This window comes from Bidens hawaiensis, unplaced genomic scaffold (genome assembly GCF_021521415.1).
Source record: "Bidens hawaiensis isolate Kalapana, Puna unplaced genomic scaffold, B.hawaiensis_p1.1 tig00002671_1, whole genome shotgun sequence".
In the NCBI taxonomy this organism is placed as follows: Eukaryota; Viridiplantae; Streptophyta; class Magnoliopsida; order Asterales; family Asteraceae; genus Bidens; species Bidens hawaiensis.
This window is the reverse complement of record NW_027491145.1, coordinates 3,350,810-3,369,663: the sequence shown is the minus strand read 5'-3', so window position 1 is coordinate 3,369,663 and position 18,854 is coordinate 3,350,810. Positions and strand designations below refer to the sequence as shown.

Below are 18,854 nucleotides of genomic sequence, written 5' to 3'. Positions count from 1 at the left end.
GAAAAAGGAGGATCAGTGAAGTGCACAGAAGAGAAAAAGGAGGATCAGTGAAGTGCACATCTCAGAACTCTTCCTTTTTGATACCAAGAAACAAATGCCTCAAGCAAGCAGCTCACACTATAAAAGGAAAACCTTGAAGGAGTGCTTGGCTATAAGAGAAGTGACGCCGAAACCAAACTCAAGGGTGCAACAATTCGGAAGAATCACGTACATAACGTACAATCATCATAATGATTCAATCACTTTGAGAAATGAGTCTGGAATACCCATTGCAGTGATAAAACATGATGAAGATCTCAAGTTTATGCATCCACAGGATCTTCAAGACTTAATTGATGCAAAGTTTCCAAATGACTCCTCAGATGTTGTGGAACTGGATATGATAAAACAAAGAGCTGCTTATGTCAAGAGATTAAAGGAAAGATCTGATACAAGGAGCAGAGGAAGAAGATGACAGAATGGAGCTATTGGATGATGGATTTTATTTCTGTTTATCTTTGTATTTTTGTTTAATTTGTAAAAACTTTAATTTGTAATGCCCATGAGGCAGAATTCCTAATTATGTAATGAAATGACATGTTCTTGAACGTTATATATTCTATGTCTGATACATGTGTAACTCTATGCAGGTATGTTTTGGGGCATCTGAGCTTGTTCCAATCTAGGGGGAGATTGTTGGGTCGGATTTATGATAAGGAAGATTGGAATCTTCTCAACCTCCTTAGAAAACAGATAAGTATGGACTTCGAGCAAGCCTAGACGATCGAGCATGGTTTTACTACTTCGAGCAAGGTTTTCAGAACCTTAAATGGTTAATTCTTCTAAGTGTTAAGGCTTCGAGCAAGCTACACTTCAACGAGCAAGATTATTCTTCTATCGAGCATGGATTGCCAATCGAGCAAATAGCTTGATCATACAAGTTTTAACCAAGTGTTACGAGCACAGGATGATCGAGCACATGGGGACAAGAATGGATGCAATAAGAAGATGTCACGTGATCAAAGCAAGCACGTGGAGCACAGTTCAGTTCCCGAGAGAGATTTACATCCGAGCATGATAAAGATTGCTGAATAAGAAAAGCTGAAGACATCAAGAAGAATGAGCTTGCTTGATGGATTGGTTCGAGCAAAGCATGGACTAGTCAAGAAGAATGAAGTCTACCGGAAGGGAATATCTTCACTAAAGATATTCTAAGTAAAGTATGCTCGAGGACAGTCAACGAGCATGCCTAGCATAGTGAGCTTGCTCGAGCAAGATTGTTATCTTGCTCGAGGACTCAACACTTGTATTATTTTGTATTTCATTATGTAATGATTAGGAACTTTTAGAAGGAATGTCAGGGACTATAAATAGGGGTCCTAGGATACCTTTTAGGACATGGATTTCCAGACGGAATACAGGCTGGCACGCACTGAATACGAAAAACATTCCAAAGAATATTCTCTTTGTTTTCTCATACAATCGCCATCGCCGTCACACAAAACCCTAGACATTCCTTTCTTTGTTCCATTAATGATGTATTTATTACAGTGAATCTTTGTCTATTGAATGAGCTTTTATTGACCATTTATTTCTGTTTTGTGTTTGTTATTCACACCCCTTCATTCCCACTCGTTGGATATCCTGATTCCGCCGGGATATTCAACAGGCCTTTTGGGTAATCAAGTCGGTGTGTTCTTGTCAACCTCTAGAAGGTTTCACCCGATTCACGGTCCTGACAAACTTTCTGGCATCTCTCTTAAATACAGTACAAGGACACCCAAAAGGTTCCAAATACTTTAGATTCGGCTTACAATGATCTAGAAGTTCATATCTTGTTTTCTTCAACTTCTTTACAGTTAAGACGCGATTCAATGTTTAGTAAGTAGTATGCACGGCTTTATTCCAAAATTGAACAGGAAGCTTAGAATCTGCAAGCATTGTTCAAGCAGTCTCTATCAACGTCCGATTCTTCCTTTCAGACACACCATTCTGTTGAGGAACATATGGTGTACTGAATTCCCGATGTATTCCCTTTTGAATACAAAAGAAATCCAATACATTGTTTTTAAATTCCATCCCATTATCACTCCGAATTCGTCTCACTTTCAGTTTGTAAAGTGATTCGATATTTGTAATAAGGTTTTGAATTAAAACAGGTGTCTGATCTTTCGAACCTATAAATAACACCCATGAATATCTTGAAAAGTCATCGGTTACGACCAAGAAGTATAAATCATCCACAATACTGGCACGATTCACTGGACCAAATAAATCCATATGAAGTCGTTCCAGTGGCGTGATAATCGAGTTGATCGATTTGCATGGGTGTGACTTTTTTTTCTGTTTCCCTTTCTTGCAAGCAACGCAATGATCATTTAACTTGAAGTGGATGTGGATATGCCCCATGCGTCGATGCCATAGAATCGAGTCTTTCTCTGTAGCTTTAGAGACAAAACACGTTTCCGAAGGGTGAAACGTTTACATTAATAATCATGTCAATGACATAAATATCATTTGATCTACGAAATCGCATGACAACCATTTCTTCAGGAATCGTGTATCCTGGTTGAAGGATAACACATTCCTTGTCTGTGAAAATCGTGGTATATTTCTTATCACATATCTGTGAGACACTCAACAGATTATGATCCACTTTTTCACAATAATTAACCTTCTCAAACGTAACTGTCCCGTTTGAGACTTCTCCTTTAGTGATCATCCCATCGTTATTACCAGCAAAAGCCACATAAGCTCCCTGAATATCTTTGACGTTTTTAAGAAGATCAAGGTTGTCGGTGATATGTCGAGAACATCCATTGTCCAATATCCATTTGTGACCTGATACAGACCTGGATGAACTCTGCACAAAACGTAAAATGATTAGTTCAAAAAGGCAGCCCAAACCTCATTCTTGGGCTCTCGTTTTGCGATTTTCAAAGAAAAATTTAAGTTAATACCTTTGTTTGGTACTTAGGAATATGTGACCGGTTTCTTGGTTTTCTTTTTCAGATAACCGTCATGAATTTTTCCCGAGTCCGTATTGTTACAAATAGGTTGAGCATGGTCAACGAATTCGTTTATTACATTTGGAACTTCAACCTGAACCACTTTCTCGGGTTGACGTTTGAATACATTATAAAACATTCATCAACTTGAGTTTGTTTCAATTTATGATTCATTTCAACCATTTGATTTAGTTGCTTAGATGATGAATTGATATTATCAACCATGGAGTTGCATTTCTTCAATATATGACCAGGTTCACCACACTTAAAACACAAACGAGTGTCTAAAGATTTTTGTGGTGAAACACTTTTCTTTATTTTGTGCAAAGGTTGAGGAATATCAATTTTTGGTTTTTCAATAGTTACTGACTTTGGAACCTCATGAATCAACCCTTTCTTATTTTTATAAAATTCCAGATTGGTAGAATTCGATGAATCCTCCAAACCTGAAGATTTCATAAACTTAATAGGTTTAAACACATTGGTGATTGGTTCCTTTTGAACATTATTTGATTTAGATTGGTAAAATTTTCGTTCGAGTTCAGTTACTTTTGAAGTATCATCTTGAAAGACACTTTCAATCATTTCGGGTTTTCAGAAGATTCAACGGAACTTCCTTATCCGAAAGTACTTTAGACAACCCTTTTAACTTAAAGACCTTCCCATTTGAAGATTCAGGTTGAGGATTGATAAAATTCATCAAATCCTCATCAGACACTAAAGGCTTGTCTGATTTCTTTACTTTAGAAGTTACCTTAGAATTTTTCAATGAATCACCCGAGGGCTTTGAACCATATACAGCTTGTTCAAACTCCTCGGGTTCACATAGAATGTGATTGTTAGAAATTATATTATCATTTTTAACAATCACCTCTGGCTCTGTTAATTCTTCAATTGATCCATCCAATTCATTTTCAGTAAAAACTGATTTACTCTTAATATGAATCGGTTCTTGAATTGTTGATTTAGTTTTTTCAACATTTTCAGATTTAACTGAATCAACAACAGGCATTTCTGGACTTATAGATTGCTCTACAACAAGAATGCTGCTATAATCTCCTTTGAAAGAAGGGGGAATCTCAACATAACCCAATCCTACTTTACCATTTTTCTTGTGATTATTATTGACTTCAATAATCTCATTTAGGAGAAATGAAGAATCACAGAATTTTCCAAGTTTATTTTTTAATTTCAAAATTTTATTTTCTAAGTTGGTAATGCAGGTTTGGAGTCTGAGAATCTCCTTGAAATGTTGTTCAACTACCACAATTTTGCAATTAACTTCAGCTTTTAGGTCATAATTGCTAACAGACAAATTTTTAATTTTCAAGGTCGATTGCTTCAATAATTTGGATTTTTGTCTGTAACATTCATTTACCATGAAAAGCTCTTTTGTGAGATTAGTATTCTGTTGTAATGCTGACTCAAGTGTGACTTTGTGTTCTACACAATCAGTACACTCAGTAACAACTTGAGAAGTTACTGTCTCTTTTGATTCATTAACAGATACATTAAATGAAGATTTGGTGCTTACCTCTTCAATCTTTGCCATACAAGCAAAGGATTCGGTTACCTCAGGTGCTGAATGCTCTGAATCAGTTTCAGAATCAGACGTATCACTTCCTTCTGTAAGTTATCACCGCTTGCATCTTCAAAATGTTCAATCGGTTCAACCATAGCAAGGTTTACTTGATTTACCAATAGTCGTTGAGACCAATCCAGACCTTCATTGGCAACGAGATCTTGTGAATTAGCCGGCTTACTCTAATCCCCTTCTGAAGAACTCTTCTTATTCTGATCAGTTCTAGATGAACTATTTCCCGAAGATCTCTCAGCATTACGAGGACCCGAGTATTCTTTCCTCGGCTTATCACATTCTTTGACGAAATGACCTAAATCTCCACAATTATAGCATTTAACTTTCAATTTGTCAAACCCAACTCTCTTGTTTAAAGTCAGTAGATCTTTTCCCATTCGTTGCATGAATCTTTTCACTTTCATGAAAATCATAGCCATATTCCACTTAAGATCCATCAACTCAAGATCATCGGGGTCATTCTGGTCATAATCCTCATCAACCAATTCACTTGTAGCAATCTTAATCCCAACGAGTTGTTCGTAAGATGCCATGAAAGTACAAACAAAAACAAATTGTTGCTTTGCTTCTTTATGATTTACGTTAGGCAAAGAGCTTGAGGAACTTGCATTTGACCCTGAATTGGAACCAGATGCCATGAAACATACATTAGGGGAATTATTACCATTAGTTGACTCTTCTTGTGTTGTCTGTGTGAAGAATGCTGTGATTGGGACTGAGCTTGAAGTATTATTAGCAGGTAATGAACCACCATAAAGAGAAGGGCTTTGATTCTGATTATCTGTAATGCCCGTTAATTTTCGGTTCAAGGACTCGAAGCTTGTAAAGTATGTATATTTCTTGGGATTTAAACGACATCTCTCGAAAACCTTTTCGTCATCCCGGTATGTTAAATCATTTAAATTTTCTTTCAAGTTGCCATATCTTTCAACTTTGAGGGGCTAGAATGAAATATTTTATATTATAACACAAATAAAAAAGAACCTAACCCTAACCCCTTGCTGTCCGATCGGCACTCTTGCAGCCCTCCCCCCCTGCGATTTTCTTCTTTCCAGCCAAGGTGTGAGCGTAAAAGATCAATTGAAGGTTAGTTCTATGATTCCCCAAGTCTTTTACACCTTCATTGATCGTTATATCACGCGTATTGATCGTGAAATTGCGTGTTGTAGGCTTACCGGGTGGCTGTCAATTCTAACCTTTTCGGGACTACTTTGGTTGAGGCTTTTGCACCAAAATCCTCCTAGGTATGTCTAGTATATCATACTTAAAAATCATGTTCATTGGTGTTCGTTAGATTGGTCAACTAGTTGTACTTTGATTGTTAGTGTTCGGTTGACTAGAATTGTAGTTTGATGCGTTTAACGCGAGGGTTGAAGTGATTAACGACCAATTCAGCTCGGGGGAACTTGGTTTGATGTATGGGCTTTTGAAAAATCATTTTTATAAGTTATGGGGCTAAATTGGTTGTCGGTTACTCAAACGGGTCGGTACAACGCGCAATTGCGTTTATTGAATAGTTGGTGCGTTGTGCTTGCGAGTTACCGACCCATTTGACTCGGGTAGCGTCGTGTGGACTTGTTGGCTGTGATTTTATCATATTGGGTCCACACGGGGCTGAGTTGGATGTTAACGGCCTAAACGACTCTTAAACGCGTGTGTTAGTGTCACCTAGTGCTTTCGGGGATAAATTGGGAATTCTTTATTCCCTGGAGTATCTAAGGGTCGTGTTGGTGAATGTAAGGCCCCGGGGGATGTTATGATTGAGTTTGATGAGGTCGAGGCTTTAGGTAACTCGAACCATGTTAGAACGTCTCGTAGGATAAACGAGTCCTTTCGATGTCGATTGTAATGTTTGTAAACCGACAGGTGTTTGAGTTTTGGGATTACTTAGGGATTATCTAGCTCGTGGTGAATACGTGTCTTGTGTCAGGTGAGTTCATGATGCCCCCTTTTTACTCTTTTAAGATTTTGGGCTAGCATGCACACCTAAGTGATTTTTCTTGATGAATTGTTTAAAATTATTTTGGATGGGCTTACTTGTTTGGGGTAGGCCTTGAGATGGTATTATCGTATGTATGTATGTATTATTGTATGGCCAATATTTGGCGATGTTAGTAGTCGTTATCGACTACGGATGTTACGTATGCCGACTTTGTGTTTGCATACGTTGGATGAGATGTTACGTGTTTGGGTTGTACGTGTGCTCGACCCTGATGTTATTACTTGAATGTTATATATATATATATATGTATATATATAAGGATGATTATTTATTGATGATGATGGCCTAACTGATGTATCCTTTTTATATTTTAAAATCCTTGGAATGACTGTTATGATTATTATTAATGATGTTATTTATTAAAACTTGAACTCACTCTGCTCAAGCTGACTTTGTGTGAATGTTAGTGTGAGTTTCAGGTTAGGAGGAGGATGCCTTACCACTTAGACGTGCACGAAGTTACTTGGATGGTGAAGGGCATACGTGGATGGAAGATTTCAATATTAAACATTTATTTTTAAAATGGTTTTATCAAATACATTTAAATTGGATTTTGGTCATAATTCCCGGGTTTTGGGAACTTATTTTATCAATTTCTGGTTTTCCGCTGAATTATACTCTGAATTAGTTGTTTTAATGGAATGAACTGTTTTCAAGTTTAAGTATTTTTATAAGTATTATGGATGAATACCAACTGTAGGATTTCCGGGATTCGGGGTCTTACATTATCCTTCAATGATGTTTGGCATTTCAAATCATATTCTCTTTCTTCAAGCTTGTTGATAAATTGCTCAGCAGTGAGTTGGTTGTTACGAAAATAACCGTTTTCTTTCAACACCAGTAAAAAAGTAGAATAAGAAGGTGGTAATGCATTCTTCAAGGTGTCAATCTTGCCCACTTTAGTCGGTTCAAGATTCACAGTAGTCATTTCCACAACAAGATGACAGAACCGACTTATCATCTCTTCCACAGTCTCGTTTTTCAACAAAGTAAAATTTCGAAACTGAAATTTTACTAGAGTCTTTTTACTCTCGAGTGTGTTTCCCAAGCTTCGAGTATTCAAAGTAGCAAATAGAGAAGCACAGGTCTTAAAAGTGCTATGTTGATGAAAGATTTGCTCGGGCAATGCCATCGTGAGAGTAGAATAAGCCTTGGTCTCACTTTCATAATCTTTAATCTCCTGAGCTTCATAATGATCATGATCTTTCGAAGTCCAACCAAGTGTGTCACTCCCTACAAGAGGTGCCTTGTAGACTAAATCCAGAAAACGTACACTACTCGGATGTACCGAACCCAGATGAGCACGAAATCTCGGTTCCCAACAAGCAAATTCAGATAATTTAAAAAGTTTTGGAAATTTGTTGTGGGTACCAATTTCGTTGTCCATTGTTAGCATCTGTTGCATTAACGCATTTTGGGACGCTAACGCATAATACGTGGCATTTTGAGAAGCCATGTTATCACAAGTTTGAATAGTCAATGGACTAAACTTGTCAAATGAAAGATCTTACAATTACAATTCACGAATAAGCACTGTTTTAGCGAATGAGATGAAACGAATGTGATACTGTTTAGCGAATAACAGGTATGCGAAAGAGTAACTAATGTGAATTACTCCATCTAACGAATGTGTGATGAATGTGAGTGTTGAAAAGGTAACGAATGAGAATTCGAATGTAATACTGTTTATACGAATGAGGATCAACGAATGATGAAACAAATATGATTAGCGAATGAGATTTGAACGAAGCGAATGTGTGAATGAAATTTGAATGAATGATCAGTTAATCCTTAACGAACCAGTCTTCAACCTGATTAACGAATCAGTTTTTAAATTGATTAACGAATCAGTCTTCAAACTGATGAACAAATCCTAAGTCCAAGTATGTCCAAATTTTGCCCAAATTCAACAATACATATACCAAACATCTCGAAATCCAAATCCGAACCTCAATTAATCAGTCTGTTTCTACAAACCTTCCAAATCCAGACTCAATTGAACTTTACGTTAATCCGCCATTAACGTCAATTCAATTCAGTCCAATTAACACTCAAATCAAACTCAATCCGCCATTAAACATTCAATTACTTTAAATTTTAAATCAATTATGCTTAATAGAAGTCAATTACTTTTATAACCTGTAACCTCTGTTTCACAGGAACATATTCAAACACAGATTCAAATCTATCTATGAAGAATTAGAACAAAGTCTAGATGTATGTATGAACGTAAAGTATATATGAATGTGTATTAGCAAATAAAGTACGAAATACGTATCTCCGGATGTGTATAAGTATGGATGTGAACGTATTGTATGTTAATTGATTAACTAGAACTCACTCGGCGTAACTGACTTTTAGTATGTACGCAGGTGAGTACGATGAGACAGGTGGCTTGAGGGAGACACATGGCGAATAAAGGAAGACTGGCATCAAAGAAAAGAAGAGTCACGTGTTATTTATATTTAATGTTTAAGACTTATGATATTTCCGTTTAAGACAAAGTATTTAAGTTATGTAAGAATGAATGACTATTATTTCCGTGAAATGTTTTAATTAACTCTGATTTTACGAATTATGTGAAAGAGTAAATCCAACCACCGAGAGAGTAGGGCACCCGGGTCAGGGGCTTTACAGGTTGGTATCTGAGCATAAGTTCCAGAGAATAAGCATCCTATATGCTTAGACTCGAACAGAGAATGGGACGTAAGGAAGAAAAGAAAGAAGATGCCAGTCAGAGAATGCCATGTGTCACTCAAGCAAGTTTAATACGAGAATTACCTTACGTATAAGTAGGGATAGGTAAAGAAAGTTATATGAATTGTTAGTGATAGAATTGTTTGTTTGTGTTTGAAATGTTTGATTATTTGATTGCTTTAAGTAGAACCGAGCACAAGTAGACTCACGAAAGGAAGTGTATGGGACATGGAGAGAAACGCGAGTAGCTAATCTCAGCTGGCCACTTTTATTACCTGCAGCTTTACTGTCCTTGTACTAAATATTTCCTGAAGTGACGATTTTTGTGTTTTTCCAATAGAATTCGAATGGCTGATGCTAAGACGACTGTTAAGCGAGGAGGGCGCACGGGACACATTGGTAGGCAACGTGTTAACCGGATACCCTCTGAAGAACCGATTACTGACTCTAGTGAAGAGGAAAGCATGACCGTACATGAAGAAGAGAACCAGATTGACCCTACTGTTCAAGCTGCCATTACTCGAGCAGTAGCTGCCGCAGTAAAGAATCTTCAATGGGAAAAGTCTACTGAGGGCCATGCAAGAACTGTGGAAAAGAAAGAAAGGAAAGGAACTACTCTCGCTAAACGGCTTATAGATAATGTGGATAATGCGCGGGAAAAGAAACGTCGGATTGAGGGGAGAGAGGCTTGTAAGGTGTGTGGCAAAATGCATCTTGGAGAGTGCAAGGCTGGTTCGAATGCGTGCTACAGATGCGGGAAAGCAGGATATTTCTCCTGAGAATGCTAGAACAACCATAAATGTTTTAATTGTGGAGATGGTGGTCATAAAGCTTACGAATGCAAGAATCCTAGGGCAGGAGGGGGAGAAGCAGGAAAGAAGGTGCAGACTTAGAGTTCCTGTCAAGAAAGGAAGCTGAAGGAAGGAGCATTCGAGAAGAATGGGCTATTTTGTTTAAGTATTATGTTATATATGACTTTAAAGATTTCGCGCTTACTGTTTAAGTTTAAATTTTAGACTTATGATTGAATGTGATGATTATGGATTGAATTATGATATGAATGGGTTCTTGTGAACGGCAATCATGTGATACGTGACCTTAGAATTTAAAGTAAGCAGTAATGTTACAACAGTATAATGCGATGCCTCTTTAGAGATGAGACGGGACTTGTTAAGTTAGGACAACAAGCATATCGTTAAAGGCTTCATGGGCAAGCTACCTTGAACAGCTAACACTCATGAACACCACACGGTGACTGCAAGGCCGAGAGTAAGAAGGACAAACCGGCAAGCTAGAAATTTAATACGGTTCAAAAAAGGGAGTGAATACAGGAGAGTTCGTTTATACAAGGATTAATCAGGTTTCGGGGACAAAACCTTTTTTAAGGGGGAGAGACTTGTAATATCCTAGTTTCGATAATAAATAAATAGGCATTAAGAGTTTATTTTAGTTATGGTGTCGTGTGATGTAAATTAATTAAATATTTTAAGAGATTGGATAAGGTTAAGTGAGGTTAATGGACTTGAGAGGATTATGGGCCTCGAAGCCTTTGAGTTTTGCCTATTTAAACCCTAAAACCCTAAAATCCATTCTTATCCTTATCACTTCATCATCATTTCCCAATCATTATCACATACACCCATACACACAAACATCCTGTACACCAAACATTCCACAACCCATCTTTCCATATATTCAAGATCTAATCCAATCTATAAGGTAAATATTACGTTTATTTTCATTTCTTATTACGATTAATAACCAATGAATAACCGAAATCTAAAAGTTGCAACCGAGCCAAACCGAATTCAAGAACCAAACAAGCGTCTGACAAATCTAATAATCATAATAACATTAACATGAAAGAAAAAAAGGGAAGATAAAAATGGTAATATGAAGCAAACAGGTCTTCAACGAGACCCGAATCCCGACTGTTCGGCCGAAACCGGAACCCGAGCCAGATCCGCAAGCCCGAAGCTCGAACCACCGGACCTGAGGTGTTCCTCGTCCTTAACGCTCGTCACCGGCGGCTCACGTTGTGACCTGGGTTCGAGTTCCGGCGAGAATGGAACCTGGCTCCGGTGTTCAAACGACAAGCACGGAACCCGAGGTACGTCATAGCCAAACCAGATGCGATTACATGTGAACCCTCTTCATGCGACCAGATCTTGAAATAAGTCGCGCGATTTCCCCGTGCGAATTAGGGATTTCGCATGCCGTGCGAACTCCAGCATGCGAAACCTCAAGCAAATCCCTTATGCGAAATCCCAAGCGAAAATCCCTTATGCGAAATTCCAAGCGAAAACTCCGATGCGAACCTGGTTATGCGAACCATCGAGCTTTGGAGCTGTGGGGGTGGCCGAAATTAAGGAGGATGGCGGCGGTGGTCGCTGGGAAGAAAGAAAGGAGAAGAAGCAGAGTGGCGGTGGTGTGTATCCATGGAGCACGGTGAGGGAAACAAAACCCAAACCCGACCTGAAACTTGGGTAGCCGAAAAACGAGAAAGAGAGGAATGGAGGTGGTGGTGGCTCTGGTTATGAAAAATGAGGAAGGAAGGGGGTAGGGTTTGGTGTGGGTAATGGGTATATATATATATATATATATATATATATATATATATATATATATATATATATATATAATAATAAGGATAATGATAATAAATAAATAAACATTAACGGTAAGAGTAAAGGATAAAAAGGTAAATGAAACCTGAACCCGTGACCCGGCTCGTCTTGAACCCATAACCCGTCAATGACGTATGGGACTCGGGTAAGGTTATAAATAAGATAAGTAAGGAGGGGTGTTTTGGAAATTGTAAGAAATAATAATAAACATAAATAAGAACTTAGTTGAGCATGGATCAAATGTGTACCCGACACAAACCCGGACTCGCTTATGGAAGCGTTAACTCATTAACACGATAAAGTAATAATAATGAAGAAAGTATAATATAAATAATAAAGAAACGAGTATAACAAATAAATAATTATATAATAGTAATAAATATGAATAGTAATGAACTAATATAATAATAAAAATAAATGCGATAATGATAAGTGTTGTTAAGAATGTAAACAAATAAAGACGATTCATTAATAAGATAAAGCCAAGTATATTAAGTGAATATGAACGGTTAAAGAAGAATGCATGTCGGTTCCGTTAACCTAAAAGTTAACCCCGTTAACTATAGAATTGAATAATAAGAAGTTATAAAGGATTAATGCATGTACATTATTAACAGTTAGTCGAGCCCAGTTGAAGAGAGGAATTACCATTAATTCAGAGAGGAATCGACTCCATGTGAGTTCTAGCCCCTTTATCTGCGACGTTTTTTCGGGGCTGTGTGCATACTCCTATGTGATAGTTAATACACTTATCCTAAGTGATAAGTGTATGATATGTGTATGATTATTTATTTAATGTTATTATTAATTGATTGTATGAAGGTGCGTGTATAAATATAATTATTATATATGCAATTGAAAGACGTGTAAAGTATGCACGTATGATAGGAAACATATGAAGTAAATGTATGGACGATTAACGGGACATGTATGGATGTATGGTTAAGCGAGACAAAGGGACCAGACCCTAAAAATATCTAAAATTGTGATAGAAGGGACCTGGCCCTAATAATATCTGAGATTGTGATAGAAGGGACCAGACCCTAAAAATATCTGAGATAGTAGGGACCAAACCCTCATAATATCTGAGATTAGAGGGACCGGACCCTATTAATATCTGAGAGGAGGGATCAGACCCTAAAAGTATCTGAGATAGAGGGACCAGACCCTAATAATATCTGAGATAGTAGAAGTAGAGTAGTTTACGATATACCTTAGGAAAGTACGAAAGGAAGTGTGTAAATACGCATGTATGAACGTATGTATATATGAATGTGTATTAGCAAATAAAGTACGAAATACGTATCTCCGGATGCGTATAAGTATGGATGTGAACGTATTGTATGTTAATTGATTAACTAGAACTCACTCGGCGTAGCTGACTTTTAGTATGCACGCAGGTGAGTAGGATGAGACAGGTGGCTTGAGGGAGACACGTGGTGAATAAAGGAAGACTGGCATTGAAGAAAAGAAGAGTCACGTGTTATTTATATTTAATGTTTAAGACTTATGTTGTTTCTGTTTAAGACAAAGTATTTAAGTTATGTAAGAATGAATGACTATTATTTCCGCGAAATGTTTTAATTAACTCTGAATTTACGAATTATGTGAAAGAGTAAATCCAACCAGCGAGAGGTCGGGTGCCTTACAGGGTATTTTAGTCTTTTTACACTTGAAGAAGTATTTGTGTAACGTAAATAAAAAATAGGGTCTCCAATACAACTGTTATCAAACATATTTTATTAATATTACGTAAAAACTAAATAAAATTATTAATCAACCCTAAACTTCATCCTTTCAACCATCTTCAGGCTTCATCCTTGCCGACAATCCTCTCACCGGCATGCCACCACTAAAACATTCGTCGAACTTGCTAAACGACCGCATCAATCTAAATCGAACCATCTCCTCATCAAAACCGCATAATGGAACCTTCAATTCCAATCGGGAACCTCAACCAAGACCTGCAACCATCTTCTCAGATAAGAGCGGCAGAGGTTTCACCAGCGATTGCATCTTTTACTGGTATTTTCCCTTCCCGTCACGACCACCGTCATCTTTAGTTACCATCTTAAGGTGAGAAACCATAACTCCCACGTCATCAAATCTACACCTACTAGATCTTAAAGTTAAAGAGAGATAGACGAGGGAGGGAGGGAGGGAGAGGGAGAGAGATAGAGAGAGAGAGAGAGAGGTGATCTTGTGCGATGTAGTGAAGACGAAGTGCCATAAGAAGTTACAGAGGCGGATCTGAGATGTAATCGACGGTGACAAGGGATGACGGTGTTTTGGTGGGGGCTACGATCGGAGATGCAAAGTTAGGAGATAGAGATGGTGGGTAGCTTGTTTTTAAGGTGTGGTTGTTCGATTGTACTATTGCCGGAAAATGTGATGGTGGTCGGAGAAGGCAAACAGTATTGGTAGTGTCTGAGAATACTAAACGGTGGTGATGGCAAAGTGAAGGGTGGTTGATTTTATAGATTAATAATTTTTTTAATATTATTTAAATTATATTTTTTATAATAACTGTATTGGAGACACTTATCTTTGTTTATATTACACAAACAGTCCTTCAAGTGTAAAGAGACTAATATGCGCACATGAGATAACTTAACGGAAAAAGTTACCATTCGTTAATGTAAAGGACAAAAATCAAACGAAACATACAAAAAAATAAAGGATAGTAAGTGTAAGTTGTGTTCGTAAACGACACATTCCATAATTCAAAAGGATAAAATTATAATTTTCACTTATTTTTTTTTTTTTCAATTCCGGTGTAGTACAAGTCAAAGTGGATGAACATTTCTGAATATTGAAGCCGTCCGCTAGATTTCCCAATATTCTCCGGCGACCCCGCCACCAGCTCCCTCATCTCCATTCAAACCTTGTCTTCAACTAATCCAAGTGAATTGAATTGAATGTTATGTTGCCTAATTCCATCATCTTCACCACCAAACCCCCAATTACCCCTTACCTAACTCCAATTCCACTTCTACGCACCTCCACCCGCGCTACCTCCGATAACTGGTCCTTCGGTTTGTCCGAATCCTCTGCCAAACTCATCAGCAACGACTTCATTGCCGCCCCGACAGCCGTGGAAAAGAAACAACGCACTAATAATAATATTATTATTAATGCCAAGGAGCGATGGTCACGTGACCGTGAGAGTTACTTGACCGATGATGACGATCCCCTGCCCTTACCCATGACGTATCCTGATACTTCACCCGTGTCCCCTGAAGTTATCGACCAGAGGTTACGCTGTGATCCTGAGATTGAGGTTACCCTTCTCTTCTCTTCTCTTCTCTTCTCTTCTCTTCTCTTCTCTTCATTTCATCAAATTAAGCTTTCTATTAATGTTATCTTGTGTTGCTTGGACAAGACAATGCACTACATTATCTGGCAATGGAAGCCACACACAAACCTAGTGTTAGGCTGGACACCCAAGATTGCAAACCCCGATTGGGGTACCAATGAGCCAGCTGTCATATGACGGTTCAAACGGTCGCATTTTAAAAGAAAAAAAAAAGGCTTAGGATCCTCCCACACCACCTTGGATTCTCACACACCATTATTTTTTCTATACGGCTCGTATAGGACTATACGGTCGTATAGCACCTGAAGCATATCAGTTTGTGTCGGAGCTTGTCGTACATTGTCAGTAGTGCCTCGTATAGCCCTATACGACCGTATAGACCTATACGGCCCGTATAGGGCTATACGGTCGTATAGACAATTTTTTAATTTTAAATATTAATACGTTAATATGACCGTATAGCCCTATACGACCGTATAGGTTTTATGGTGTGTCAGATAGCAATACGAGCCATTTAGCACCTATCCGGCTCGTATAGGTCTATACGGTTGTATAGGTTGAAAAAAGCTGTTTCATCTGTCCCCCTTGTCAGTAATGCGTAGCCTATACAAGCTGTATAGGCATATGGGGGTGGTGTAGAAGGATCACACCCCAAAAAAAAAAGACTAAATTTACCCTATGTAAATATGGTAATTCATTAATGCTATTTATTCGTCAATTTTTAGATATTGTATCTTTTAAATTTTAATTTTACTTCATTACTATTAATAACATACAGCTAGTTATAATTTTAATAATTAACTTTATTAACTATAATTATCTATAATAATAATAATTTGTCGATATAGTGAAAGTTTATTGATAATGCCACATTATTTTTAGAATCAATAATATAATATTGAGAAGGTCATTCCTTAATAGTGTCACTTCAACGCATTGGGATAAAATCGAATAAAGCCAAGGTTTACTTATTTGCCCTTACATTTTCTTTTATCTTATCTCACTCCTGTTTAATTTTTCTTAAAAAATGTACAAATATATGCAAGTACATGTATGTATAGTGTATGAACACATATGTATAAACATGTACATATCCTATATGTGACAAATGTGTAGGGCTGTGCAACGGTTCAGAACTGCGAGAATTGAACCGAAATCGGAATTGAAAATATCGAAAAAATAGAACCGCAACCGGACCCTATTATAGTAAACCGGTTCGGTTCCAGAACCGGTAAAGTCGGTTCTCGCTAATTGGTCTTGTGCTAGAACCTGCTCAGCCATTTATTTATCAAAAAGGTAGTGCAAACTTTGCAAATTGCAAAACAAATTTATATAATTGTATATTCCTTCACGATAAAATTAATTTTAATTACAACATAAACAATCATTATATTTTTTTAGTAAAAACTAATTGTTAAAGTTAAATAAATTATTGGTGGTAATAGATTAAAAGAAGAGCATATCACTATATATCATATTACCTTGAAAGCGTGAATCAAAATTGATCTTGGCTACTTGGCATTGAACGCAAAGAAGGAAGATTTTGAATTAAAGAATGATTGAATGGATGTCAGCTAATAAGTTACCCTATAAAAAATGGTATTTCGTAATTTATTTAAAAGTTTTTTAATATTTCAGTTCTTCGGTTCCACGTCTTGAACCGTCGGTTTTACCTGGAACCGAACCGGGAACTGTTTAATGCAAAAACTGAGAACCGAGAATCATAAGGTAACACAAGTTAGCTGTTCTGAGACACCGGTTCGGTTCCGGCTCCTCGGTTCCAGTGGTTCCGAACCGTTTCTTGCTCACCCCTACAAATGTGCATTCAGACAAAGTACATAAATACGATATTTATAAAAATTAAATATTAAACATATGCTGTATATACAAATAAACATAGTATTGTTTCATATCTCCTATACCAGTTAGTACCGATAATGACAAACAATTTATCGGGTGTCATATACAAATTCTTCAACTTTTATTGTTAGCATTTTGCATTGTCAGTTTTTTGATGGCCTAATTAAATCAATAAGTCTAATAGTTATTGCTTATTTTGAAATTGTTGTACAAGCCATAGTACAACGATGGTGTATTAATAGTGTTTGATAGGTTTATTGTTTATTTTATATCAATTATGTATTAAATATTGTATTCACATGACGGAAATTAGTATTACACTATAGTATTATTACTATTTACGTAGAGTAATAATAGGCTACAACAAAATGTGCTAGAGTAATTATTGTTAGTAATTTACTATACTTTAAAACTATAACGCAATAATAATTATTATAGTGCTAGCATAATTATTGTAATGTTCCTTACACTTAAGTTAAAAGCTGTTTATACCAGATCCCACACCTAACTCAGACCCGTGTGCTAAACGTAAATAAACCTTAATCTAATTTTTAACATTGTGAAAACTTCAGTTTGTGTTAACATTTTGCAATTCTCAATTTAGGATTGCAAGGAAGTAGTTTATGAATGGACTGGAAAATGCAGAAGTTGTCAAGGATCAGGTTATGTTAGCTATTATAATAAAAGGGGGAAAGAAGTTACCTGCAAATGCATACCATGTCAAGGAATAGGTGTAATGCATATCTTCAATACTGTTCATAGTTGTTGTTTGATTTAAATATATGAATGTGGATTTTATGTTGGTTTTGTTTATACAGGTTATGTTCAGAAGATAACAGCGCGTAAGGATATTGATTTAATGGAGGATCTTGACAATGGAAAACCGCCTTGAGTTACAGATATTATATATAATTATTGTTGTATTTAGGCTCTGCAAGCTTATTTTATTTTTATTCTTTTACGGCTTAATGTTGCAATTCTTGTGCTTTCGACTATTTTGTAAGGCTTGAACAAGAAAAGATGGAGGCAATTTATTAAGACGGTGAATAAAAGTTATATACGATGTTGCGACAGAATCAATCAGGGCTTGCATTTGTTTTGAAACTATGCAAACAATAATTTTTTTAATCTTGCTGCATGTTATATGTCATGTATAATGTATTCCTAATTGTAACCTGATTTCGACTTATTTGATAGAATTAGAAATTGAAGGGGTATAAAACTTAACACACATGATACCATTACGAAGGCACTTGTAGCCACCATCTACTCTGACAGTCGCAGGCCGCCAGCTCATAACGGGTATTATATGTGATTGAACGTTTTTTATGATCTATTGTTTGCGTATTGTTAATGTTTCATATGATGTTTTTTTGTTTAGATTTCTGTAACTAATTGCAATTTCTGTTGTTTTCTTCTTTCATATACGATGATAAGATCAAACATTCTGAGACATTGATGGCCTTTTTATGCTTATAGCTGCTCAATGTTATTTTGTGGTTGTGTATTTAGGTACGCATTTCTTAATGGTTAATATTTGTTTCACGTGAGACTAAATTTGCAACGAGATAAAGAACTAGAACTGTATTAAAGCAGGTTTGCTAGCTGATTATTCTCTCTGATTAGCTGGCCCTAAGTACGCACAAGCAAAACTGATGTAACTACTTGACTGTCAAGTTAGTTAGGAATTTCCACATAGACCCTTTAACTACTAACACTTAGAAGTTACAGCTAGACCCTAAAGAAGAAAAATTGTTGTGTTGGCATT

The 18,854-nt window shown here is 36.8% G+C and overlaps 1 protein-coding gene across 1 annotated transcript; it reads left to right on the top strand.

The window, feature by feature from the left end:
* The first annotated feature begins 11,515 nt into the window (after nt 1-11,515).
* LOC143620782 (uncharacterized) lies at nt 11,516-18,124 on the top strand. Its single transcript, XM_077092392.1, has 4 exons — nt 11,516-11,731; nt 14,819-15,190; nt 17,691-17,817; nt 17,905-18,124. The coding sequence occupies exons 1-4, from the start codon at nt 11,516-11,518 to the stop codon at nt 17,976-17,978; spliced, it is 789 nt and encodes a 262-aa protein (XP_076948507.1). The 3' UTR covers nt 17,979-18,124.
* The last annotated feature ends 730 nt before the right edge of the window (nt 18,125-18,854 follow it).